The sequence below is a fragment of the Gymnogyps californianus genome, chromosome 8, assembly GCF_018139145.2.
Source record: "Gymnogyps californianus isolate 813 chromosome 8, ASM1813914v2, whole genome shotgun sequence".
Classification (NCBI taxonomy): Eukaryota; Metazoa; Chordata; class Aves; order Accipitriformes; family Cathartidae; genus Gymnogyps; species Gymnogyps californianus.
Window position 1 is genome coordinate 33539385 of NC_059478.1, and position 26928 is coordinate 33566312.

Sequence of the window (26928 nt, forward strand, 5' to 3'; positions counted from 1 at the left end):
GTGGCGCGAGCGGGGAAGCGTTAACCGCCCGCCGTCCCGCACCGGCGGCGGCTGTGTGAGGGGTGAGCGGCTGGCGGCGGTCGCGGCCGGCGGAGGGACGCGGGGCGGGAGAGCGGGCGGGGGGGGGGGAGCGCTGCCCGGGAGCGCGGCCCGCGGCGCCGGGCCGGGCGGGATGAAACGCCTCCATGGTGGCGGTGAAGAGGCGGCCGCTGCCGGGCGTACCCGCAGGCGGCGTCCCGGGCCCGGGGCTGCACTCCCGGCCAGCCCGTTTGTCTGTGTGTCTTGTAGGGTCAGGAGCGCGCTCGGGGTTCTCCCGCTTCCCCCATGCCCCTTCCCGGGGTGTGTGTGTGGGCGGGCGTGTGCCCGCCGTGCTCGTACAGCCGGCGGGCGGCTGTGGTAACCGCGCTGCGGCCGACGGCTGGGTGGCGGGTTAGGGAATAACCGGGGCCGCCAGGCAGCTGGTGTCGCGTTCGCTTCCCGCCGGGAGGCGGTTCGGGATTCCCGCCTCCCCCCCCCCCCCCGGCCGTCTGCTGACAAAGCCCGCAGGAGTCATTGTGAGGATACAAAGACCTGCTTCACCGGCTGTGGAGAGCCGGAGTAGTAACGAGCGAGTAGAGAGGCGGCTCCTCTGCGAACAGCTCTTGCTTGGCTTTAAATCCTGGATGGGTAAAATGTTTGGTCTTTGCTACAGGATTTAAAAAAAAAAAAAAAAAAGCTGTTTTTCTTCACCTGCCCTTTACAAAGTATTATTTCTAACTGTCTTAATCTGTGTTTACAGCTGGAAAGGGGTAACTCCTTAAAATTGATCTCTTGACATTATTTGCTGTCAGGGATCTCTGTGTGTGTTTTGCTGACTGTCATCGCTGCTAGTTGAGTTTCTTTCCAGGTAGGAAAAAAGTGAAGGAGATCTTCCTTCTTAAATTGATTAATAGTCACCTTTAGACTTCATTCATCCCTTTTGGTGCAGTTGCATCGGCAGGTTAGGTTGCTTTTCTGTTGTTAACGAAAACAAACAAATTCTGTTGTTAGGGAGGTTTTTTTCCATCACTATTAACAAACAGCCACCTCGCTGCAATCATCCCGCCTCAGAGACTGGATAATGGGGGCTCTGAGAGGACAGGACTTCATTAAGAGGTGTGTCCTGCCACTCTGTGAAGTAACATCATCCTAGTAATGTACATTCCAGATAACTTCTTAAATGAGACAACTTCAGTATAAAACCATTAGCTTTAGATTTAATAACGGGGGTTGCATTGTGCCCGCTGGGCTAGAATCTGTATTCCCTGTGACCTTCTCCTGATGCTGTTCCATTAATTTCAGTGGAACTATTACTGATGCCTTCTTACATTGATGGGAAGAGCCTTCGTTTTTCCAGTGGAATAAATGTGCCTGTTTTGTGTTAGCATTCTTCTTAGAAGTCCTTTTCACATCTTCAGCATAATGCTAGGGAAGAAATGTAACTGGATGAAAGAAAAATGTGCTGCGATGACCATTGTCTTTTAGAGGAAAATGAGCTTCTTTCTCATTTCAGTAATTTTTCTTTCAGGCCCTTTCGGAACAGTAGAGTTTGTTTCATTTCTAATTTTAGCCAGAGGGAGCTTTTATAGGTATTGGCTTTTAAGGCAATCAGTGGCCTGTGCATAAATGACTGTCGCTGATTGATCGTGTGAGGACAGACTGGACCAAACACACCTCCTGAAGAAGTTCATCTTACCAGCTTTGCCATCTAAAGTCAGTGATACAGTCAGTCTTTCCTTTTTTTTTGTTTTCCTCCTAAAGAAAAAAGAGGGGGAAAAGGCAGGAAATTAAAACCCAACCTTAAATTGTCTTTCTCTTTCTTCCCTTACAAAACTCCAGCTCAACACAAGGCTCATCATAGTAGGGTTGTAGCCATTTGTTATTTTCACTAGCAAAAAAATGTCAGTCTTCCCCCATGTTTGTGAGCTTGCATTGCCTCTTGTTCCGTCAAAAAGCTGTTGACGGACTTTTATTAAATAATACAATGGAGTAGCGGAAAAACATGCTAGGGATGGCTTGGGCGGTAGACTGCTGTTTTCCTTGCCCTACCTACAGATCCCAGAAACAGTGCATCTGTGTGAGTACCCTCAGGCTCTGAAGACATTGGCACCCTGACATCTTCACACTCTCTTCAGTTACACTATCAGTGGTTAGGTTTTACTTAAAATATGCTCCCAGTGGAGAGAATAACACATGGAAAGGCAAATACAGTTCAAGATTCTCCTTTTAAAGTATGGAGGTTATGTATAGCATCAGTGATGGTGTATGCTCCTGGTCCAGGTTTATTAATTAAATGAGGTAGTTCACTTTTGTTCACGTCATCATCTGATGTTATCAGAACTTCACTAAAGATTCAGTGAAGGTTGCAGTGATGTACCACTATTGATCGACTTCTGATGTCCTACAAGAGCTCCCGTTGAAGCAGGAGCTCTTAATTTTTCAGCTATCTATGCAAGGGTTTGAGCTACCAAATATCATCAAGAAAACCTCCTGTATCAGCTATTTTAAAGTGAACCATTGGCAGAATACATGCAGTGAAGGAAGCTCTATTTAATTAATAGCAAACTTCCTGTTACAAATGGTGCAAGTGGACTACAAAGGGAGTTCTGTCCCATTTTCTCAGATTTCTTAGAAACAGGGAAAAAGGTAGTATATTTTCTTTCTGTATTATTACCAGTTTAGGTTGCTTTTAAGGTAAAGTCTGTCTTGTCTTGCAGTTCAGAAAAAGTCAGTAAAAATGCATTCCTTCCCACCCACCCTCCCCCTTGGAAAATTTATAAGCAGTTTTTACAAAATTATTCTGCACTGTAGTGGTTTTTACCACCATTTTACCACTCTCATTCTTGCAATACAGCTGGACTAGTGTAGACAACACAATCAAATCAGAAGAGAGCCTTTTTTGCACGGCAGGTGATAATTAGAAGAGATGCAAAGTAAACACGGATTTTATGACAGTATTCTAATCATCTTTTGATGTTACCTCTCTAGCAAGTTAATCCTGTACAAAATTATGTCGCTGTTACTACACATGTTTTCAGTACTACACGTTTTCTGCCTTGCACATGTACAGCAAAACATCTTGCACTTTTTTCTTTCAGTTCCTCCAATGCCTGTAAACTTTGGCTTAGAAAATTCTTGATTAGAAATCTGAAACTAATGCTGTTTTTTGTTCATTGGTGCTCAGAACTCCTGATGTGGGGGAAAAAAGTGATTATTGTATTCTATTCAGCAGAAAAGAATAGCATCTATTCTATTTAGTGAAACGCATCGTAGCTCTTCATTTCACTGCCAATTAGAATGAGTGTACTCATATGCCAGCACAGGTTATATGCTCTAGATCAGTTTGTTGTGCAATAGAGAGCTGTTGGAGAACATTATATTTTATTTAGTTTTGTGTAGTAATTTTATTGGTGTATATTTGGAATTAAATTATTTTATTACTTATTCATGGAACATGTGATTGCTTCTCAGTCCCAGGTAGTGGAGGATCCTGCAAGTTTATTACTGCTTCTGGTCATGTTAGGCTTAAGTACCTAAGCGCGCTGGTGGTGATACTATACCCTATGTTCTCAGTGCCCATGGATATGTTTATATTTTTGTTTTTACAGTAGCAGAATTGAACGTCTTACAAGACAGCGATGGCTTTTTCTCTAGAATTTGAATATGGAGGCCACAGGGACAGATGAAGTAGAAAAGATAAAATCAAAGTTTATGTCTGCATGGCACAACATGAAATACAGTAAGTGAAACAGTGTATGGTAAGATCTTGTCTCCGTTGAAATGAATGGAATATTTCTTGTTGACATGAATGGGATCATGATTCAGAAACTTAACTAATATTAATACTAAAAATGCAATATGGCCCTTGAAACCATTTTTACTTTGATACTATAAACAGCCCGAGTAAACAAACTTCTTTAGCTTTTCATTTTTCAAATAAATTTGCATAATTTCTTTTTAAATTACTTATTTTGAAAACAGTAAATACATTATGTAAATGACACTAGATTTGCATAGGCTTTTAAACAGGGATAATATGGAATCATCTGCACAAAGATTTTTTTATTTTTATATGTACTTTTCTGGAAAAAATAGGATGGTGTGTGAAATACAAACTCCGCTGAAAATCTACTTCACACGCTTGAGTAACATACTTCTATGCAGTAGAACATCAGTATTTGTTTATAAGCAACCAAATTTTCAAGTGTGCCCTTTACTATCTGTCCTTAATCTTAATTTTTCTACTTTCCCTTTAGGACTGAGGTTGCTCAGATTTACCACCAGGTTTCTGATAAATTTTGTTAATTCTCATAACTGAGCCTTGGAGATGTCTGGCAAGATGAAAAGATACTTTTCGTCTACTTTCTTTAAGGCTACCACGTGGCTGAAGGGGAATAGTAGTCATTACACCCTATATGTGATAGGAGAAGTTCAAGAAACTCTATGGATTTAGGATATAAAAGACCATAGGATTTAGACTTCAGTGAAAAAGCTGCTGTCTAGGGACACTGTCAAAACCTAAAAACTGAATTCTGGCCCTTTGAATTTGTACAGCGTATTATACTCCCCTTTTTGTGTCTGAAATCTGCAATTTAATTTTGCGATAAAGTATGTTTAATTAATCCTATGGGAAAAGCAGTACTCTTCATGCGTTTTCACTGGTCATATGTGAAGCTTATTGTATGTTATTATAGGAGTTGGAAACCTCACAGAATCAAACTATGCAGTAATGAATTCACAATAGAGACAAAGCAACTTAAGCTCAGCTTTAGCATTTCTGTATTCTAACCATTTCTGTGCAGTAGTACCATTGTATTAACATTCAAACATTCATATATGGGTAACATTGTTACTTCTAAACCAGAACTCTAATCTGTGTTTTGTAGAACTATTAAGCTTTTTGTTATTTATGAAAGCAAAACCCAATTTCAGTACATTTTCTCTATATTCCCCTTTCAAGGGTTACCTTTGGCTTAACCAGATGCTATTAGCAATTCCTTTTTTGAATACTTCAGTCACCAATTTGTATTTGCTTTGCGTCTATTTTAGGTTGGGTGTTGAAAACAAAAACTTACTTCAGTAGAAACTCCCCGGTCTTTCTGCTGGGAAAATGTTACCACTTCAAAACTGATGGTACGTACGTAGCACTTAACTCATTCCAATCTTATTCGGCAGGAGCTCTGTGGATATATTGTTAATCTTCTAGAAAGACCATCATTAACAATTACCAAATTCAAAATGTAAATATGAAAAGCTTAGAAAATACTCATTAAATGTCCAACACCACCACTAATGCAACCCATCCTAACCTGCTTTATTCAGATTTTACACTGAAGTCTTGTTCTTTCGGTAAATATTAGTGCTGTAATTTGCACTTTATTTCATTTACCTGTCAATTTGAGATTTTCTTTCTAAAATCTCTGATTGAAATAGTGACAATACCTGTACAAAGAGTCACTACACCAACACCTTCGTTACCATTTTCCAGTATGCACTTTTCTAAGAATCTCTCTCTATTTGACCATTTACATTTAGGTGAATTAAGCAGTAGCTTATTTGCAAGTCAACAATTCCATTGGCACAGTAATGTTGGCTGCATTGCTTTTTTTCTTTTTCTCTTCTTTTTTCTTTTTCTCTTCTTTTTTCTTTTTCTCTTCTTTTTTCTTTTTCTCTTCTTTTTTCTTTTTCTCTTCTTTTTTCTTTTTCTCTTCTTTTTTCTTTTTCTCTTCTTTTTTCTTTTTCTCTTCTTTTTTCTTTTTCTCTTCTTTTTTCTTTTTCTCTTCTTTTTTCTTTTTCTCTTCTTTTTTCTTTTTCTCTTCTTTTTTCTTTTTCTCTTCTTTTTTCTTTTTCTCTTCTTTTTTCTTTTTCTCTTCTTTTTTCTTTTTCTCTTCTTTTTTCTTTTTCTCTTCTTTTTTCTTTTTCTCTTCTTTTTTCTTTTTCTCTTCTTTTTTCTTTTTCTCTTCTTTTTTCTTTTTCTCTTCTTTTTTCTTTTTCTCTTCTTTTTTCTTTTTCTCTTCTTTTTTCTTTTTCTCTTCTTTTTTCTTTTTCTCTTCTTTTTCTTTTTTTTTTTTTTTTTTTTTTTTTTTTTTCTCTTCTTTTTTCTTTTTCCTCGCTCGCACATTTCTATTATGTTTGCCTTCCAATTTTCCTTTCTTGTATTTGAAGGGATTGTTACTTTTTGCAAGTTTGCCCTGTTTTTCTAATAGAATAGTTGTATGTGTTTTACTTTCCTTCTAATAACAGAAGTGCCGTACCAAGTTATAACTTAAATTGTGCTTTGCCTTACAGGATCTGGTGAACTCTCTACAGACGGGTCCAATTTTGATAAAATCAACACGGAGATTTCAGGAAATGTTGAGGAGTTTCGTAAAGATTTTATTTCTAGAATATGGCTGACTTACAGAGAGGAATTTCCTCAGATAAAGGGGTCTGCATTAACAACAGACTGTGGTTGGGGTTGCACGCTGAGAACTGGTCAAATGCTGCTGGCTCAAGGTCTTATGCTTCATTTTCTTGGTAGAGGTAAGTTATGAGAGAAGATCTTTATATTCAGCATGATAAGCATGGGCGTTCTGTAGAGAGTGTGATGGTCTTTATGTAGCCCAAATCTAAAGTGCAAGGTGGTTTTGATTCTGGACTCCTCATTAATACTGAAATTGTTACATTGCATAAGAGCAGTGATCTAGCTGTCCTAGTCTTCCATTTCTAAAAAAGGGAATACCAAAGTGCGTCAAAGGAAGATACTGGAAACTCCACAGAAGCTAACTGTGAAGTAAAATACCACAAAAATTTGTGGTCCCATACCTGGGTATTGTTATTATCCGTGCAAGTGTCCAGTTCTCTTGAAACGTGCTTGTTTCTTGAACTCAAGATGTGGAATTGAGTTCCACGGCCCATAGCTGTGGGCTATGGCAAAAGTGATGTTCTTTTATCAGTTTTAAAGTTGTACATTATTCAATTTCTTCTAGTATTAATATATTGAGAAGGATTCTAATCTAACTTCAATACATCATTCTTTGTGTTGAAATTTTCACCATTTCATTTCCTCCATTTCCCCCCCACGTACTTACAGAGGAACTTCCCTTTTTTTTCTTACCATTGTCTATCTCAAAATACTCTCCAGTCACAGCTGTTTGAAAGAAGTAGCTTTAGGAGACTTGGAACACTTTCTTCTTTCAAAGGCTAAGCATGCATGTCCTCCCCATTCTTCCAAGCCGAGCCATGTCCTGCGTAGAGGTATTTTTGGTTCTCATAGTTAACCACCTTTTCTTTCCATCCTCTTCTCAGTCCCTTTCATAATCTACCACTTTGCCCCTTTCAAACAATCGTTCATGTCCTCTGTCACCACTGCTTGTTGTCAGAATGATCCAAGACATGGGCCTGAAGCCACCCAGACATGTTAGTTAGAGAGAATACAGTGTATTGTTTACTCAGCCATTTGTTGGATCCCAGGAATACTTTAGTAGAAGATAGTTCTGAAAGCCTGTTTTGATAATACTTTGTACTTGCTGTGCAAATATGATGTAAGCTGTGAACATAGTCCCAAGCCAGCTGCATCACAAAGTCTTCTTTCTTGGCAGTGTCATGACTGAACTGTCAGATGGGCTTACTGAATGTTCCTTTTGCTGTAGATATTTAAGTCACAAAACATTCATTATCCCTTTCAACTGACTGCAGATATCAAAACGTATGAAAGTACTTCTGCTGAGAACACAAACCCCTTAAATATAACTTTTGTTATACATACATTTAAAAAAAAATTTAAATCTGATCAGAAGGCTACCTGTGAGTAAGAATGCATAATGGCTCATTCTGAAGTAAACCCAAACAAAAAAGCCCCAGGTTTATATCTTTAAAATCCATGGTTACAAAGAATTCCTTGCGCTGTCCCCCGTGCATCCTAATTTGGAAAGTGATTTGGTGATTCCAGAGTGCTTGTGTTTCTGTGGCAATCCAAACGCATAGAAAAACAGAATATGTGTGGTCTTTCTGGACTACTTTTCTCATCACCTAGTATTCTGACAGCTGGTGAATTATCTTTTGAAAAGCTTTTTATGAGGTCTGGGTAGCTTTTGAAACATATTTAAGTGTTTACATGAAGTTTTTCATCGCTGTTTACTCTTTTCCCAGAGATGTTTTCATTATAGTTTAATGGTATTGTTTCTGTTACAAAGCAAAACTTGACTGCAGTTACTAGCTGGAATACTTCCACTGCTATGTGGAATGTTCCAGATACTGCTGAATGATGTAAATGAGTTTTTATTTTAAATATTAAGGTACAGGTAAGTTTTACTTTGAAATGCCTGTGCTTAAGACACTGACATAAATTTGAAGCTCACAGTACGGAAATAGCAAGGCCTGTGATGTTGTTACATTGAGCTTACGCATATGTTTGCCTGGGTCTGCAATGAAAAATTAACACGAGGTTTCACAGAGGGGTGCCTCTTGTGGTAAGAGGCATTGATGCAGGGTGGTTGTCACACTATAATAAGAGTGGGTGACATGGATTATGGCCATCACCAGCAATACTTGTGACATTACTGGAGCCCTAAGTTAGATTTTAGAATTAAAACATAGTTGCCTCTGTGCTTCCTCTTTGTTTCTCAAAGACTTTTACACGGATACTTCAGTAGGAATTACAAGGAGGGCTGCAGTTCTTGCTCTCTGTCAGAAAAGGTTCCTCTCGCTGCTGTAACGGCAGCTTTCTAAACCTCCAGGAGCTTACCCAAATCTGGCTCACTGAGCAAAACCGTCTCATCTGTAGGGTTTGTTCCTTGCTTGCACGTGGCAGCCTTCCCCTTGCCTTCTGGCACTTTCATTGTAGACCTTCCGGGTACGTTCTGATCTCACAGTACGTTCACCGAGTTTCGGAGGTTTCCTCACATGCTCTGTGTTGCAAGTAGTTGTTTGAACTTGTGGGAGAGACTTTCAGTCATCTGACAAGGGAAGCATTGCGGTTCTCTAGATATGCTGAACCACCATTATGCTGTAAGAGGAACACTGTGTGTAGGATGCATTGTTAGAGAAACCTTTAGCTAGAAATGCAGACTGTAGATACTGTGCTGACTAATATTTAAACAAATTTGTCTTGTAATCTAGGTAAAGAATTCACAAATTTAGTGAATAAAGAAATCTTGTCTGTTTTTCTGTTGATCTGCTTTGACATTTTGCCAGGAAGAAGTGTTTGTTTTTACATGAATAATTCCTCATGTTTGCCTATTTTTTTTAATAACTGACGAACCAGAAGAATTAAAAACAGCTTTTGAAACTTCTTGTTTGACATGGGTAAAACTTTTTAGATGGTACTGAATAGCTAACTTTCATATTTTTAATATATAAAATAGTTCTAACCTGCACCTTGTAATCAGGTCCATCTTGTATATTTAACTGACTGGGATCATGAAGTCTGACCTCTATCTCAGCCTAAATTGCTAACAAATGTGCTGTTAGTGGTATTTCGTTTCACCTATCATTCAGCAGAAAATAAAAGCAAATCATACTCCGCTTGAATTCTTTGTTTACATTTTAACACTGACATTTGCATCTCAGTATGTAAAGTACATATTATTGGTTTAAGGAACATGCGGGAAAAAGGGATGTGCTTTGCTCATTATACCAAAAAGTTAATATTAAGCCTAATATGCATCTTAAAATTTCTTGCTGCAGCCTGGGTCTGGCCAGATGCATTGGACATTGACAATTCAGATTCTGAATCATGGACAGCCCATACAGTGAAAAAGCTGACAGCATCATTCGAAGCATCACTTACAGCAGAAAGAGAACCCAAGATCCTGTCAAATCATCATCAGGGAACATTAAAGAGAAACTGTGATGACAATGAAATGAGAAATGAAGTTTATCATAGAAAAATAATTTCTTGGTTTGGTGACTCTCCGCTGGCAGCTTTTGGCTTACATCAGCTAATAGAATATGGAAAGAAGTCTGGAAAAATTGCTGGCGATTGGTATGGGCCTGCAGTTGTTGCACACATTTTAAGGTAAAAACACCTTTATTCTTTGTTGTTACCATGCCTTACACATTACAGGAGAAGCATTTCAAAGTGTCATGAGATTACTTCAGCTTAATTGAGCATCTAACTGTTCATTATTGGCTTTGTAAAATGTCCATATTAGTAGCAATTCTAGAGATTTTTCAGAGGCAGGAAGGGAAATAGCAGTAGGTGCAGGAACTGAACTCTGAGCTTTTGTTTAATCTTATTTCAGGAAAAAAACGACATTCCTGCTTTCCTGTACTTTGGGCAGTAGAAGTCCCAAGTATCTCTTCCAAACCTAGGCTTTTAAGTAGAGCTGCATTTAATGAAATGTTCTAAAAACTAACCACTCTTTCAACCTTGGAACATGCATAACATTATAGATTTTTTTTTTTTAATACTGTAACCTGGGGGCTGTAATGTACTGATAGTGTAATGAAATGTCAGAGCTAAAATTGATGTTTTCAGCATTTCTTTGCACACATCAAATTCTTGTGAAACTGTAAATGTATGGGACTATTAATATTATAATTATATCACAGTAAAAGTAAAGGGTCTTTGACATTCAGTGTGGTTAAAAAAAAAAAAGTCGAAAGTCAAATTTCTCCATACTATGTGCCTTTATATGCCATTTCTTTGAATATTACCGATTTTTTCCTGTTTGTTTTGGTTTTTTTTATAGCCTTATATGCTTATGTTCTTAGTGAATTCCAGTTTACCTATAAACTGAATCACTAGTAAGTCATTTAAGCAGCAGAAGCCAAAGTTCGTACATTTATCTGTATATGTATGTGAATAGAAGAATTTGATATTTAGTATAAAAGTATATTAATCTTAAGTGAACCTGTACTGAAATAATCAGGTGTATATGTGTGCATACATGCAAATGCATACAGTGATGTGAGAGATTAGCATTATTTATGTGTTTTCTTCTGTTTTTTTCTGATGATAGAAACTGTCAGAATTCTTTTTGCTTGCTTGAAATTGCAGTAGCCTGTTTACCTAATGGGAGCGGGGGGGATTTGGTCCAGAATTACATTCAACACAAACCCACTGGTGATTTCCAACCCTGGAAAGGTTTCCTTTCCTAGATCTCCTTTCTCTCTTACAGCAGTACTAACAATGTATAGCGCTCTCATAACTTGAGAACGACTGTATTAAACGATTCCTCAAAATATATTGTGAAATAAAGGGATAGTGACCATTTAATACAAGCGTGTATTGAAGTCAAAGGCTAATCTTCTATTTTGAACAGTTTAATTTCTTTACAAATGTTATCCTTGATTGACGATCATGCTTCAGACTATGGACATATATTTTCTTTTTAGTTTTTAGATCCATTACTCTTACTCTTTTGAGGATAGCCTAATATTGCAATTATCTTTTTGAAAGTTTTGGTGAAACCTTACAGCTTTTTGTGTGCTAGCCTTTATTTCCATAGACATGAGGTGCTAATTTGTGGCTAGTTGTATGAACTGAGGTCAACTAATAAGATCTATTGAGTTGAAAATAAAATTTTTGTCAACAAATTTAGCCTTTATTATCCCAATATACATGACAGAAAATTGTTATAAACAGAAAGAAATTAGGTATTGAATATGAATTTCATTGTATGTTAATGTGTTTCTTTGGGCTTTTTTTTGTGGTTTTCATTGTTTCTTCTAAATAGCCAGACATTGTCATCTTTGCTTGGGAAAAACATGTTGCCATGTACACTGGATCTTGGTATACAGTGTTTAAAAACAAACAAAAAAATCCCACCCCCACCCCCCCATCTGTATTTATCAGGAATGGAAGGTGTCTTGAATTAAAAAATAAACAAACAAAAAAAACCCCCAAAACCCCACAACAAAACCAAAAAACCCAACAAAAAACAATTAAAACCAACCTGTTTCTAAAAATCAAATAATTTATGTTTATTTACTGATAATTTCTTCAAAATCAGAGATGAGTTAAATAGTTTTGTGTTTGTACTTAGAAAAGCTGTTGAAGAAGCAAGAGACCCTGAGCTACAAGGAGTAACAGTCTATGTTGCTCAGGATTGTACAGGTAAATGTTGTGATTATGTAATTTTTGCAAACATTTTAGATGCTTGTTATGCCTTTCAGTAAGCACTTAACAATAGACATCTAAAGGAAAAAAATAAACTCAAAAATGGATCCACAAAATTGAGATTATATAGACAAAGGGGTTCTTGATATATGCAGGCGTTTGTTCTCTTTGAGAATCAGACGTCACAACTTGAAAGCTTCGTACATTGCTTGTTTGGTATCTTATAGTGGAAGACAGTGGAATTCCAAATCCAGCAAGATAACTTTTCCTTACAATCTGCCTGTTGTAACTTTTTATTTTGGATTTACATCGGTTAATAATCTGTTTTGTACTCGCTTCAATGTTGTTTTAGCAATAAGCTGGTAAGAACTTCCATATCTTACTAAAAATAACCCCAAAAAATGAACCAAACAACTGAAGAATACTTCAGTTCAGTTAGATTTGTTAGTTACATTTTATTTGTCTTTTGCATCACAGGATTCTCTTTTACCCATTTTTCTAGTGGGAAAAAACCATTGCACCAGTCTCTCAGACTAGTAAGAAGTCATTTTCGCTTGGAGTTCAAAGATATGAGCAGGATAGTGAACCCGAGTCAGTGGTAACCTTTCTTCTGCTCCAGCGTGGCATTTTAAATAATCAGTAACGGGCAGAGGAGCTTAGAGCTCTGGATGTTCAGGAGCAGAAAATGATGACAAGATAAACTAAACGTGCGGTGAAACTTTACACTAATGACTGTAGTCTTTCAAACCTCAGCACAATGTATTACTTCAGTAGCCATGTTTAGCTGCCAGAAATTTTAGTTATGTCATAACCGATCTTGGGATAGGACAGACGAGACCGACATCCCTGGGTAATCAATCAAACTGGTTTTAAAGAGACACTGTTTAATCATACACTACAGACCAGTTTCACCTGACTTACAATGACAGTGGAAACTTAAAATTCTATTAATTTTTCACTTCTTTGTTCTGGTGATGATTTTCGCATCTCTCTCAGTTTGGAGGGAATAAGCAGTAATACTACATTAAGTTTTTTCACTCATTTTCAATGACTGTTGTGTTAACTTTAGACAGTGAACTTGAGTATTTATTAAACTCAATTATTTTTTCCTTTAACTTGTAGATGTTTCTGTAAGTTGTAGGCTTTCAAGTTTTAAATTACTCATTTTAGAAGAAGTTTATATCAAGCGAATCAATATTTATTGGTTTTCTCGTAACCTACCCCTTCTGCATTTTCCTGACAATGTATCTTATCTCAGCAGCAGCAGATGACCGTTCTACAAAATACTGCTGAAAATAAGGAGGCACAACACTGTTTTTCATCAGAGTCACTCAGGAGGTTATATTGCAGGAGGACATTAAGATTTTGAAGGACTGCAGTTTTAGTTTGTCAAGCTAAGTGATGACATGTAGGTGTGTCTTTGTAAAAGGTAGCCGTTATATTTTAAATATGAATACTTCTGTGTGTCTCCTTTCAGTCTACAGTTCAGATGTTATCGACAGACAGTGTTCTTTTATGGATTCTGGAAAAGCAGACACAAAAGCTGTAATTATATTAGTTCCTGTGAGACTCGGTGGAGAGAGAACAAACATGGACTACTTAGAGTTTGTAAAGGTAAGAAATGGGAGTTCAATCATTTTTCAAATAGTAGCACTAGGTGATATGAAAAGCGACTTCATGATGGTAATCTTCTACCTATTAAATGTGTGGTGGTGATTTTACAGTTGAAGGTTGTAAAGTTTGACTTTACAGATTTTAAATTTCCCTATTACAAGATCAGACATAATTGCAGAGCACATGATGTCCCTTGGTAAAACCGTGATAACTGTCCTACTCCTAAAGTAGCTACCTGAAAAGACATTAATGCAGTGGCTCAAATTACAAATGGTAATTTAGTTACATATGCTATTAGAGTTGTGCTATATTAAGTATCAGTCAGCATTTTAAAATATAAATATACCAAATTCCCTATTCTGTTTCTTATTTTCTTAAACGTCAAATGGTTTAAGGTTGTTGCTTGTCTATTCTTCCCCTTTTCCTTTGTCTTTTTCTTCCCCTTAAGAGAGGGGATAGAATTTTTTTATATCTTTAGTCACTACTTCAAGTGGTTTTTTGACTATCTGGACGTTAGGATGAATGTTTCTAAGGATAGTGATGCAGGAGTAGCAAGCAGTTACCCCAAATAAAAACAAACTGGAAAAAAAGGAAAATTCAAGGAGAAAGCAGAGGGGAGGAAGGTCTATGCTGTCCTCTTTTTCAGCAGAGGTTCTGCATATGGTGCTAATACCTGAAGATGTACTGTAGTCGTACCTCTTGAGCACAAGAATACTTCTCTGAGGGAAGAGATTGTTCTCTTAGCCCTGCTGCTTTATCGTTTTCCATGGTGCTGTTTATCTGTCTTTAAATTCTTGTTTTAATTTTTAAAATACCGCAATTTAGTAGCATGTACAAAATCTGAGAGTCTGTTACTTTTTTTTTTTTTTGTGACTGTGTCTTCTCTGTAAAATTTTAAGAAACATGTTTGTTTTTTAACGGCATGGGGAAACAGAGTGATGAAGCCTTTTATTTAAGTGATGAACCACTAAATTGTTTTTCTTTCCTGATTCTTTTCCTTGTATTTTCAGACAGTTGGTTTTGGAAAAGTTTTAGTTCTTTTCTGATTAATTCTGACACAGTTAAGATAAGCCTGTGGTCTCAGACATGATCTACAGCAACCTTACTTTACTTTCAATGTTAGCTGCAAAAAAGCCTTTGAATCAGTCGGGTCCAGGAAAGCACACAGTGCCTTCGTTTGTAAGCTAACAAACAGTTGCTTCTGCAACTTCCATAAGGCTTTCTCAGCGAAAGAAAAGTGACTCCAGTTCTTTAATACTGGCTTTTATGATTGACAGATATCTATGGCTGGTTTTACCCTGCAGAGGCTTTCTCAATTTAGCTCTCAAAAACACTCTTGCCGGAGTAAAATATGTTTGCATGGCACTGGCTTTCATAGCACAGTCATGTTATCTAAGCTTGCCTTGTACAACTGGCTTTACCGGGGTGATTTCTGCTGCTCATTTACCAAGCCTGGTACTGCCTTTTGCAGTCTGTTTTAATGGAGACTGTGATAAGAGGGCTTTCAATTGCGTATATTAGTCACTCCAATCTCTATCTTGACTGTTCACAAGAAGCAACTAAATTTCTTGGGGTCTGGATTTAAGTTAAAAATGCAGATTTTAGAATGTAGTACAAGACGTAATTTTTACAAAGGATTTTATATTTATGGATGAAAATTGATAAATTTTTTATAATTCACTTTTACAAGAAAATTCCCATAGATTAAATAGTTATCCATTACTCTAAGTAGCTTTGCTCCCTTTCTGTTTCACTGGCAGAGGATGTCTCCTCCTTTGCTGTTTCAGCCTTTGCCTCTGATCTGCCTAAACGTTCCGTAAAGCTCAGCCGTGGAGGAGCATTTTCTAAAAAAGCCTTCTCATTCATATTTTAAATAAGCAGCACTTTCTCTTAACCCATATAAACCATGCTGAAGCTGACTTCGTTAGCATCTCGGGTGAGGAGTACAATAGTTTTTGTTATGTTACATTATTTTATCATTGTCTAAGCAGAGAAAATTTTATCTCGAGAAGCTTTGGTCTTATTAGTACCTGAAATATCAATCATTTTGTTGAGAGAAATTTTCACTACTTACACAATGATAATGTCATGGTGATACTTTTAATGGTTGATCTCTTAGAGGAGAGGACATAGATATGACTGCCGGCTAACGGAGATTTTACTTTAGCTCAACTGATAGTCTTCTGGATTGCTGTCCCAGTTTGGGCCAGCGTCCAAGTTTTTGGGCCCAACACTTGTCTAGTGCCACCAGAAAACCACTGTGATTTATGGACCTTTAAAGGCTGTTCAGTTTTCAGAGTATTTAATGGTCTTGGGCTTCAATTGCATTAGAACAGTTGGGCTCAGCTTTCCAAAGTGCTCAATGTTGGCAAAATTCAGCTCCCACTGGAGTTGATGGGATGACTAATGGAGAACTGTGTTAAGCCAAGACTGAATATTCGCAAAAATCCTAATGAGCCCTGTTAAGAAAGAGAACTTCATGAAAGCGAGAAGAGTAGAAATATGTTGAAGGGAAAGGGAGGAAAGTCCTCCATGCCTTCTTCCATTCCTTTGCTAGGTACTTTTAATAGAGAAATGATCAAAGGTGGTTTCTTTGGTGTCTGTTGTCTGTGACTGCATCCAGAGCTTGTGGGTGATAGAGGAATTTCAGTCAGTTAAACTACTGAAGCATTCTTACCTAGGCAAAATTGCGTGTATACAGGTAAATCCTTCTCCCCAGCACTAGAAGGTATATCCATAAAATCAACATTTTATTATGTAATGATAAGTCTGCTAGGTTTGTGTGCTAGCACAGACACGTGGATTACAGAACCCAACTCTTTTCAACCTGAGTGAACAGAAATATGCTCGCAGCACTGGTGTGACTGTAGTCCACGGCTGATATCCCAACTCTTTCTGTCCTTAGTGGCTCCTAGCTTTGCCGTGGGTGGAGGAGTATATTTCTTTCTTTACACGTCCAGACTGAAATGATTCCTGTATTTCACCCCATGTCCCTCTTTAAATCCCATTAGGTGTATTTGTAATGTCTCCTTCTCAAAGTTGCTCTAATTCCTCTACCCTCACAGTCAACATCCAGTAAGATTTATGGGGCTTGTCTGTTGTGTATCTGTCTCTCCTCCTGTATTTTGGGCTGCTGTTTTTAGAGCTGTATCTTGTAATTACTCTTGCTTCAACTGGCGTTTCTGCCTATGATGTAAAAGTTCACGCTCTGGACAGGCTTGTACATTTGAATGCAAAAAGAAGAGAGCCCCCAGGGCCACAGAATGTAAATGTATATGAACTCTGTAAATCTGAACACTTTGATACCTTTTGACTAAGCAACCTGTGCTCAGCTTGTATGACATGACGTTTTGTCTCCTCCCCGAAAATGATCCTGTCAATTCTCTCAATGTATGGGCATCTCACGAAAAAGGAGGACTTTCTCTGGAATATTTGGTGGTATGTTTTCACTTTGGTCAGTTGTAAGCCTCTAAAAATTGAGACAAGCCCCAGAAAGTCATGAAGTCAGTCTTTTAAAAAAAAAAAAAAAAAAGAAAAAAAGCTTATTTGCCTAAAAACAGTAAAGAAGGAGCAAAGATTTTAATTCAGTTTAATACTTATTCTGTTTAACACTGTCCTAATTATTTAATGTTCTTGTTGTAGGGAATTTTAAGCCTTGAGTATTGTGTTGGTATTATTGGTGGCAAACCCAAGCAGTCATATTACTTTGCTGGATTTCAAGGTTAGTGTTTTAATATGTTATGTCTCTTCAATATTTTTCTTTAAGAGTTAGGAAGTTAATATCAAACCAGTGGGAAATAGCATGATTAAAATAGCAAAATGAGTACCTTATTAATTCATCATATCTACCCGAGTCCAGTCATTTGTCATTTACCCCATATAGTAATTGGATTCTGTAAAATGTACATTTAATTTCCGTTGTTGCATAAACAAGGCATAATTTATCTGTTTCACCAAACTTCAGGAGTGTTTGCTGTTACTATCTGGCAGTTCTTATTTACGTATTTACTTTTTACTAGTTTAAGTGGTGTTAGTTGGTGCTTAAATGACAAGCAATATATTCCTCCTGTCAGGATGAAGTAGCACAATACATTTTTCATATGCAAACTCCAGAATATAATTGTGTGTTTGTAAAAGTAATTTTATCACCAAAAATTAAATGACAGTCTCATCACTTTATAAAAATTCTGCTTATACAAGCATATTTGATTATGCAAAAGTTAATCTGTCCTGCAAAAACCTATGCTTCAGTCAATGAATATCAGCCTGGCAAGCAGTTACTTGCTGGCTTTTTTTTCAGCTGTTCTGCATAGAAATTGGATTGTAAGCAGTGTAATAATAAGGTGTTTTTTGAATTACTTGTCTTCTGTTTTGTCCTTGTAGATGACAGTTTGATTTACATGGATCCTCATTACTGCCAATCTTTTGTAGATGTCAGCATAAAGGATTTCCCTCTTGAGGTAGTATGGATATAGACCTGGCACTGTTTTCTTCCCATATGAATCAAACACTAATTATTTAGAGATGTTCTAGCTAGCTGCATCTTTATGGTTTTACAGTTACATGTTATTTATCAAAGTTCTGCCCTTCTTTATAGGCCTATAATCAACAAAAATGACCAGAGGTTAAAAACTCAATATGAGGTTTTAATTTTTACTTCATTAATCTTTGTCTGTTTCTTTTTAATGATCAGAAAACCTCAAAAATAGATGATCACTTCGTTTAAGTAGTTTTCCATCAAAGAAAATAGACAATATTTGGAGATCTTAAAACTGAGTTATTTGGATTTGGTTTTGTTAGTTTGTCTTTTTGGTCATTTTTATTTTATTTTAAATTCAAGTTGCAATCAACATCATGGAGAGAATTACTGTAGTATTCAATAGTAGGAGCCTGTTGTCAGTTTGGAACCAGAGTTCCTATAGGTTTACTTGCTGCCTCTTTATCCAGGAATTCATAATATTTCTATACTGGAGTAGGTGGTTATCATTTTAAATGTAACTTTTGCTCCTAACAACTTTCCAGGTCACTTCTTTAGCTTCATACAAGTGGCAATTTTTGAGGCTTATCAGCAAGGTTTGTGGTTGACTAGATGAATTTTACTCAAGTCTTTTGAACTGTTTCTTTTAATGGGTGTTGTTATTATTTTTAATCAAGCTATTTTTATGGAATAGTGGTTTCCAAGAAACTGACTGGTCTGAAAGTGTAGGTGCTGCATTTGTTCTTTCTTTCCCCCCCAACCCCTTTCTAGGCCACGACTTTCTGGGTGCATCTAGATGTAGTGAATGCATCTTTTCAGGCTATGCCTAGGTCTTAAAAATCATGCTTGAGTTTTTTACAATATTGTTTTCCCTTTTCTTTAACCTCTTGCCAAATAACTTGCATTGAAAATAGATAGAGCTAAAGGAGGTTATTAAAGAACTCAATTTACAAGTACCATGGGAAAACATAATCAGTTGCAGAAGTAAGTGTTCAATAGCCACAGTACTCACAGTAGAAGTACTCGGTGCCATCCATACAAACTCTCCTTCTTGATCTTGTGTCCAACTTCCACGTGAACTTCCAGCCTCCTCGGAGCAACTCTTCATTTGGTGTAGAAACACTCTCTGGGTGCATCCACTGCTTAGGACAGGATCAACTGCTCTAGAACAGAGTTGGTTATTAGTAGTGGTTCCTCATGCCACTGTGTTCTGTGAAGTTAAGTACTCCTAAATGTGGAAACACAGCTTCAGAAACAACATATTGCATTTAAATAAGAGGAATATGTATTTATCTCCACCGCCTCTAAAGTACTAGCTACTTAATGTAGAATTCTTAAAGGTTTGCAGTAAAGTCCTGTAAACAGTGGAAGTGAGTCATACGCAACTCTTAAACTCACACCTGAGGAACTGAGTAGTGATCTTAAATTGACTGTTTACACTTAGAATGTAAGTCAAATGGTGTGTAATGAAGTTATATCTTCATGGCTTCTCTTTTGTATAGCAGCTAAGAGTTAACTTAAACTGAGAACAGTGGAGTGAACGGCAATGGTCCTGTCTGTTATCATGAAAAGAAAGATCTGTTAACGTACGTTGAAGTTGATCACAATACCTTAATCAAAGTACCATCCAATAGTATTTAGAAAAAGTACTTACATATATCAAAGGACTTACACAGGGCTAATGTAAAATCCTAGGGCCGACTTAAAGCAAACACTACATATTTTTCAGTATTTATGCTTAACAAGATGCTGTAATTAGCATGACATATAATACAGAAGTATAAGATTCTCTAGAAAATGAGAAGGTTCTGAATTAAAAAAAAGGAACATAGCAGCAAAATGTATCAGAAAATATCCTAGACAGAAATTGCATTATTTTCAGAGATGCCTTTAGATTTACCCCGTTGAGATATTTGGAAGAAGAGTTGGTAAGTCCCAGCTCTACCTATTTGTATTGTGGCAGCAGCCAGAGATTATAACCAAGATCCTTGCCCCTTTGTGCTAATAACTGTAGTAAAATACAGTGCCTTCTCTGAAGATTTTACAGTTTAATTGGGTAAGCCAGATAAAAGATGGGAAGAGCACAAAGAAGCAAAGCTGAAGTGACTTCCTTAAGGTCACACCGTAGCTCAGTGGCCAAGCTACAAAAAATACACCTTTTTGGTTTCTGTTCCCATGACTAATCCTCCAGATTGTGCTGCAGACTGGCATTAATATGAATTTCCAAATAATAATAAGGTTTTAAAATGTATTTTGAAGGTACGCGAGCTGCCAGCTTGGCTTGATCGCATCTTAATGCTTTTCTGCAGACGGAAAATATATTGCAATTTAATGCTTAGTGCATTTAATAGTATTATATCTTTGTCCAGAAATGTCAAAAGTAAACAGAAATTGCTTTCTTAGTGTGGATAGTTGCTTGTTAGATTTATCTGTAGGGAGTATTTTCAAAATTGACAAATTGTCCAGAATAAGTTGGAAATCAATCCAGTCTGTATTGGCTTCCAGAATCCATTTGTTTGGAGGAGTGAAGGGAGAAAAAAAAAAGCCTACCCACTTCTCTTTGTTGTACAGTGATTTGTGTAGCATTAAGACTACTGCCCTGAACAGCACAGCACAACTGTAGTTACAGTGTTGTCGCTGAAATGTGGTATGTGAGGCAGGGTTCGATTTATGTATTTGATGACTCAGGAATGAGTATTTAAAATACAATTTCTGCGTATAAAATTTGAGCAGAATTAGGAGAAAAAACAGTGACTAAAATCCGACTTGTAGAAATAGTACTTCTCATCTTTGCTTATATTTTTTAGCAGAGGTTTAATAGAAATACCTCTCTTAGGTTTGTAATCACAAGTGAAGAACAATATACTTCAATACGTAAAACTATTACACTGACAGGTACTCTGAGATTAGGTAACTAGTGCTGTCATCTTCTCTAGATTGACTTTTCTGATTGGCAAAAAAACAGATAAAATGGGTTTCTAATATACAGACTGCTTGATGTTAGCTGTCCGGGGGTGCTGTTGCTATAGTCAAATAAGATTGTAACAGTTGTTAGTTATCCTTTGTAGAGGAAACACAGTGGTGTTGGTAAGCAATCTCCCGCGTTGCTCTGTCCTGGTGTTACTGTTGTGTTAGTAAGCTGTCCTGGTCCTGCGCTGAGCAGCGCTGTGCCAGGAGAGCTGCGAGCTGTGCACAGCTTACATGTAAATGTGAAAGGAAATAGCACAGAATATTCACTGGAGAATATTGATCCGTGGGGAAGTTCATGAAAAACAAAATCCGCATTTTAGTACAGTGGTACCTCCGTTGCAGTGTGGTGCAGACGTGGTGTGTTAGCATTTGTTACTGAGCAGCTGTAGCAGGATTGCTAGTGATTTAATAGAGGTAGGATGACAGGGTAGTCCTGCACGTTAGGAGCAGAATAGAAAGGACTACCTTTGCGAGACAGTCAGTGGTAATGAAATAATTTCAGTTATTAGACAATGAGCTTCACCAGAGCTACAGTTCCTGTAATAAACAAACACATAATGAGGGTAGATTGCATATACTTGTCTTTTCTTTCGTAAGCTGTGAATGAGGAGTGTGGGGAAGGGTTTTGTCTGTTTGTTTGTTTTTTCTTATAGCATGGCTGCTGATAGTATCAGTTCACAGCACTGTCGGAGCATCATCTGTCATGAAAAGAGATTTCACGTTAGGAAAAAACCATTTATAAAGCAGGGCATGTTGTTTGGTTTTTTCCTACTTGTGGATTATTGTAATAGGGTTTTGCTTTTGTGGTTTTTGTGGGTTTCTTAACCCATTTCATTTACTAAAGGAAAATGCATGAGGTTGGTTTATTCCATTATGTCTCTTTTATAGAGGCTGGGGGAGGGAAAGGGGCAATGGGCGGTGGTAGTAAAGCAGTAATTGTAAGATAGTGCAAAAGCTGTTACAAATTCAATTTGCAGAAGAGCATTCACCTCCTCTGCCTTGGGAATATTCATAAAGCACTGCTCGGAGCGGCAGACCTTTGACAGATTTCAAACTAACATGGTGTTGTGTGCAAGTTTGGTGAATACAGCGTAAAGAGCAGGAGGTTTTATACATGTGGAGAAGAGTGGAATTACTTGAATGTTTGGGGGGGGGCGGAAGAAATGACTTCAAAAGTGTGTGTTAGGTTTTAATTCAGGTGATACAGGGGATTGTATGTTAAAGCTGTTGGTGGAAAAAAAGTAAATGCATTGGTCTGTACCATTGTCAACCTTAACCGTGTATTTCATGTTTTTTAATCTTGAAACTTGCAGTCATTCCACTGTCCTTCTCCCAAAAAGATGTCTTTCAAAAAAATGGATCCGAGCTGCACAATAGGATTTTATTGTAGAACTGTGCAGGACTTTGAGAAGGCTTCTGAAGAAATAACAAAGGTAGGTGGTCGAAGTTACCAAATCGATTCCTCAGCCAGAACAGCGTGTGTGTACTGCGTATGGATAAGAGGAGAGAATCAGCTTCGCTCTTCTAAATAGACATCACTCTTTTCTTGATATTTATTGCTGCTTTTATAATCAGGAGAAATCCAGCTTGTTTTTCATTTCATCCGATTTTACCAGTACGTAAAACCTGGGGAGAACCTGGCTTGCGTTGCGAGAGACAGTCCGTTAAGGAGCAGGCTGCTGGAATGCGGGCAGAGTGGGCGCCGGCGGCCGAGCTGGCACAGGCGGGCCCACGAGGTGGCACTCGTGAAATGGGAATATTTCTGCAGCCAGCCCTGCCGAGCCGCAGGGATTGCCCCCCGCCCGAAGAGGGATTTTGAAAAGGCAGTCAGTCCCTCGGGAGGGATTTTTTTTTTTTAAATGGAAGTATTTGATCAAGCCAAAATTGTCTATTATTTCTTGTTCGCGTAAGTGCTTTTTCTGATGGCATTTAAGTGTAAAGCAGTGTGTTTATGATTTGGTAACAATGTTTTGAAGTCTGCGGAGCAGGTATCACCCAGCAAATCTGTCTGATCATGTCCTTCCACTTGAAAAACACTGGTATAGGTTCACTTAGGTCCAAATGTAATTGACTTTTTTTTCTCGATTATTACAGCATGTGAGTGTATGAAATACAGCATTATTAATACGTTGTATTAGCTGTGGTAGCAAATAACTGTGTTTTGTGATTTAAAAAAATAGTCTATGAAAGGATGCAGCGGCAGCAGAAGATGGTCACAATATGAATATTCTAACCACAGTAGTTATCACAGCAGCACAAAGAATTGATGTTTGTACAGCATTTTGAATGTCCTGTTAAGTGGTATTAGTATTACAGCCAAAAAAGCATTTTTAAACTTAATGCTGTATATAATCTTTAGTAGATATTGATTGATGCTGAAGTTGTTTCTTTGATTCTTACACAGAGAGGTAGAAAATAGATTTAAAGAAGTAGAAGTTCCCCTAAGCAATGGATATAAGGAAAGTTTAAATAGTGAAGTTTTTATTCTTCCAGGTTTTCCTGTTCTATCATGTATAAGAAAGAATGTAATAACATGGTAAAAAAAATCTAATTACAGAATCGGTTGCATTGGAAGTTCTCTTTCTCTTTTTTCCTTCTTTCTTTTCTTTCAAGTTTGGAATTAAGTACATTTCTTTTTCTGAACATAGGTGGTGAAAATACCCATAGCTGATCTAGGTCTTGGAGCTATTATCCTGGTATTTGAGATAGAAGTTCTTTCATATTAGTGACTTTATATAAATATATTTCAGGCACAGTAAGTTTGAAAATAGAGGAAAGTTTGGATACAAATACCATGTGAGAAACATTCTGTGATCTTTCAATCCTTGCTTCACATCCTTTGTTTTTTCCTGCTCTTCCATTATTTTTCCCTTTGTTTGCAAGTTGAGTGCGATAACTCTTGAACTATGAAGTACAATATGCTCCCAGTGTGCCCGCCCTATGTAGACTAGACTAAAAAATTCAGGTTCTCGCCGCTTTTGTGGGCAATAAGAGGTGGGAGAAAAGATTTAGCTTTTATTACTTGAGGATAAACCTTATGAGCCATATATTCAGTGACAGAGAAATTAGGGCATTGAAATCAAGGGCCCAAATGGAGCGACTGGTGAAACTCCATCCAAATCACATTCAAGTTATCCTTTGTTTCTGTACTTGCTAGTTAGGCAGCTATTGTTAAGTAGTTTAATAATACCTGGAATTAAATAGCTGATAGATTAAGGAGACCTGGAAACACATCCAGACTTGAAGGATGGATTTACCGACTGGCTGTAGTCTTACTTCTGTCTTGCACTTCCAGCACAAACACCGAGCAGGCACAGCAGTTTCTGTCTGGCTTCTCAACACCCTGTGGCAGATGAGGAGGTCAGCAAGAAGCTCTGGCCTCTGCACAGCACCTGGGACGGCTCTGCCTTTTCCTGGCCGCAGCCTCTGCTGCTACTTTACATCGTTACTTAACTGGTACCAGGCTTGTCTTTCGGCTAATGCAGTGAATTGTTTCCCTATCAAAACCCATGACAGCAACTAAATAATCCGCTTGGGCTGCAAGTGCATTTGCCTGTTTGTAGCCCAGGTTCTTAGCAGAAATGAAAAGTTCTCTGAAGAACTGGACTGATTCAGTGTTGAACTTGGATGCAGTTCAGCACAAAGAATTCATTGTTGCAGTGACAACAGTGGCAGTCCGAGTCTAACACTGAAATACTAAAAAATATTGATGTTTATCAATAAACTTCTCTAGAAATCATCACAGTGGTATCTAAAGAACTTGCAAGTTCTTTAGAGTTTCACATTATCTGTGATCACTGAGATGTAGCTTGATAATAACTGTAGTAATCTTAACCAAGTTCCACTCGACTCTTGTTTAGGCATTTGCCTGTCTGTCCAGTTTATGTTCTGTATTTAGTATTTCATCACCTCCCTTAGTACATAGAGAGAGGTGTTACACGTACCTGTAGAGAAGGAAGTTTCAGGGAAAGTTGAACACAGACAACGCAGTAGAACTGCAGGTTTATTTCTGTCCTGATTTGGAGGGACCGTCTTTAAAGGTGTGATGGTTGTTTGGTCACCGTGCGTTCCCTGAGATGCGGTATTCGGATGAGTTTTCTGTTGCAAACTTGCAATTAGGAGCTGGCCTAAGTCCACCCGTCAGCTTCACAGGCCAGCAAACAGCCTTCAGGTGGCTATCAGTTTCTGTTCCTACTAAGCCAGCTTGTATGCAGCCCCTGGAGATGAAAAGGTTTGCATCCAATTATCTGGTCTTCTCAAGAAACAAAGCATTTGTACATCTTACAAACTTTTTTCCTTTCTAATGCTCACTTGTTACTCTTTTGCTTTTGCTTATTACTGTGTGCGTCTCTCTCCTATATCTCCTTGCTCTTTTACCTAGATTTCACATTACAATAGCCAAATGCAATTAAAATAGACAAGAATAAAGTGGAAAATGTTAGACCACAGTAAAAATCAAGGGGTTTACTGTGAGTGTGATCTTTTTTTTTTTTTTAAACACCCCCCTCAGCCCCGACTGCTGTTTGTTTTTTTTTTAAATAGTTCTTACTGTTTAAAGATCTATTTAGGTTTTTTTACTATTTTAGATTAATTGTTCTCATGAAATAATGTTTAGTGATTTTAGTTCCACACAGTGTATACCTCTATGCTAATGTAGTTGTGCATGTCACTGCATCACTGTGCTGTTTTTTCAAAGCAGGTAAGAAATTAAAAAAAAAAAAAAAAAAAAAAAAAAAAATTCAAAAAACCCAGTGAACAATTAAGTGTCCAAAACAGCCTGAAAGGCTGAAATGTCTTTCGGTATTTGGCGGATTTTTATCTGCTATTAAAGGTACTTTGCTGATCTGTTTTAGTATTTACCATTCCCCACCACCCGCTTTCTACATGCTCAGTTTTCTTATTTATAAATGTAGATTTTTGGCACTGTAGTTACCACAGCCTGTTACTGTCATCAGTCTGGTTTTAGCCATGTGCTCTCGATTCGCTTATTTACATAGGTGTATGTGTTTAAACTTTTACTAAAAACATTGATTATTGTACATGCTGATTCTACAATAAAAATATCTCCGAGATGCTTAGTTGCCGCAGAATTCGTACCTGTGCTTGAGGAGAGCGTTATGGCCATTAACTATTTTGTAGAGATTTTTTATCTTCCTACAAGAGCTCCAGCTGCACTGAAACAAACAGCACGTCGAGGTGATCTGTATGGAGCAAGATGCAGGGTTAGGCATCAAATCAGCAGCTTCCTGAAGAAGAAATGGAAGTAAATGTTTGTTTAATGGGAGGAGGGGATGTTTAGATGGTGCAATGCTTTTGTTTTAATATGATGATAATAAAGATGAAAAATGCATTTCTTACTTTGCAGTCATCATCAGATAAATATCACTACTTACTGTATTTCTCCATTTCCAATTAACGTTTTATCTGGTATGTTTTACATTGTAGATGCTGAAATCTTCATCTAAGGAGAAATATCCCTTGTTTACTTTTGTAAAGGGTCATTCTAGAGACTATGACTTTGCTTCCACTCTACTCCGTGAAGAAAATGACCTTTTCTCTGAGGATGAAAAGAAAAGATTAAAAAGATTTAGTACAGAGGAGTTTGTCTTGCTTTAAGGACATTTTACACAAGATTATTGGCAGCTGTCCAGGAGAACACTTGCCTTTTAAAAAAATAAAAAATGTATGTGTCCTCCTCCCCCAAAAAGGCAAGCTTGTGCTGAAATTGGTCTATTTTCATAAAGATGATAATGTTTTATATGTTAATAGTCTTTAAAATGTCATTTATAAACATACTTACTAATTA

General features: G+C 37.5%; 1 protein-coding gene across 1 annotated transcript; it reads left to right on the forward strand.

Moving 5' to 3' along the window:
* ATG4C (autophagy related 4C cysteine peptidase) lies at positions 1-26928 on the forward strand. The gene is made up of 11 exons (XM_050901273.1): positions 1-62; positions 3627-3757; positions 5068-5151; positions 6307-6540; positions 9685-10015; positions 11988-12058; positions 13539-13675; positions 17318-17396; positions 18059-18135; positions 22436-22555; positions 26568-26928. Exons 2-11 carry the CDS (start codon positions 3682-3684, stop codon positions 26736-26738), a joined length of 1380 nt encoding a protein of 459 aa, XP_050757230.1. The 5' UTR covers positions 1-62; positions 3627-3681; the 3' UTR covers positions 26739-26928.

What these genes read in the sequence shown, in the direction of transcription:
- ATG4C (XM_050901273.1), top strand. Translation starts at nt 3,682, where the DNA reads ATGGAGGCCACAGGGACAGATGAAGTAGAAAAGATAAAATCAAAGTTT. An exon ending in TTACTTTGCTGGATTTCAAG is followed by an intron (nt 17,397 to 18,058) that starts GTTAGTGTTTTA and finishes TTGTCCTTGTAG; the next exon opens with ATGACAGTTTGATTTACATG. An exon ending in TAAAGGATTTCCCTCTTGAG is followed by an intron (nt 18,136 to 22,435) that starts GTAGTATGGATA and finishes TGAAACTTGCAG; the next exon opens with TCATTCCACTGTCCTTCTCC.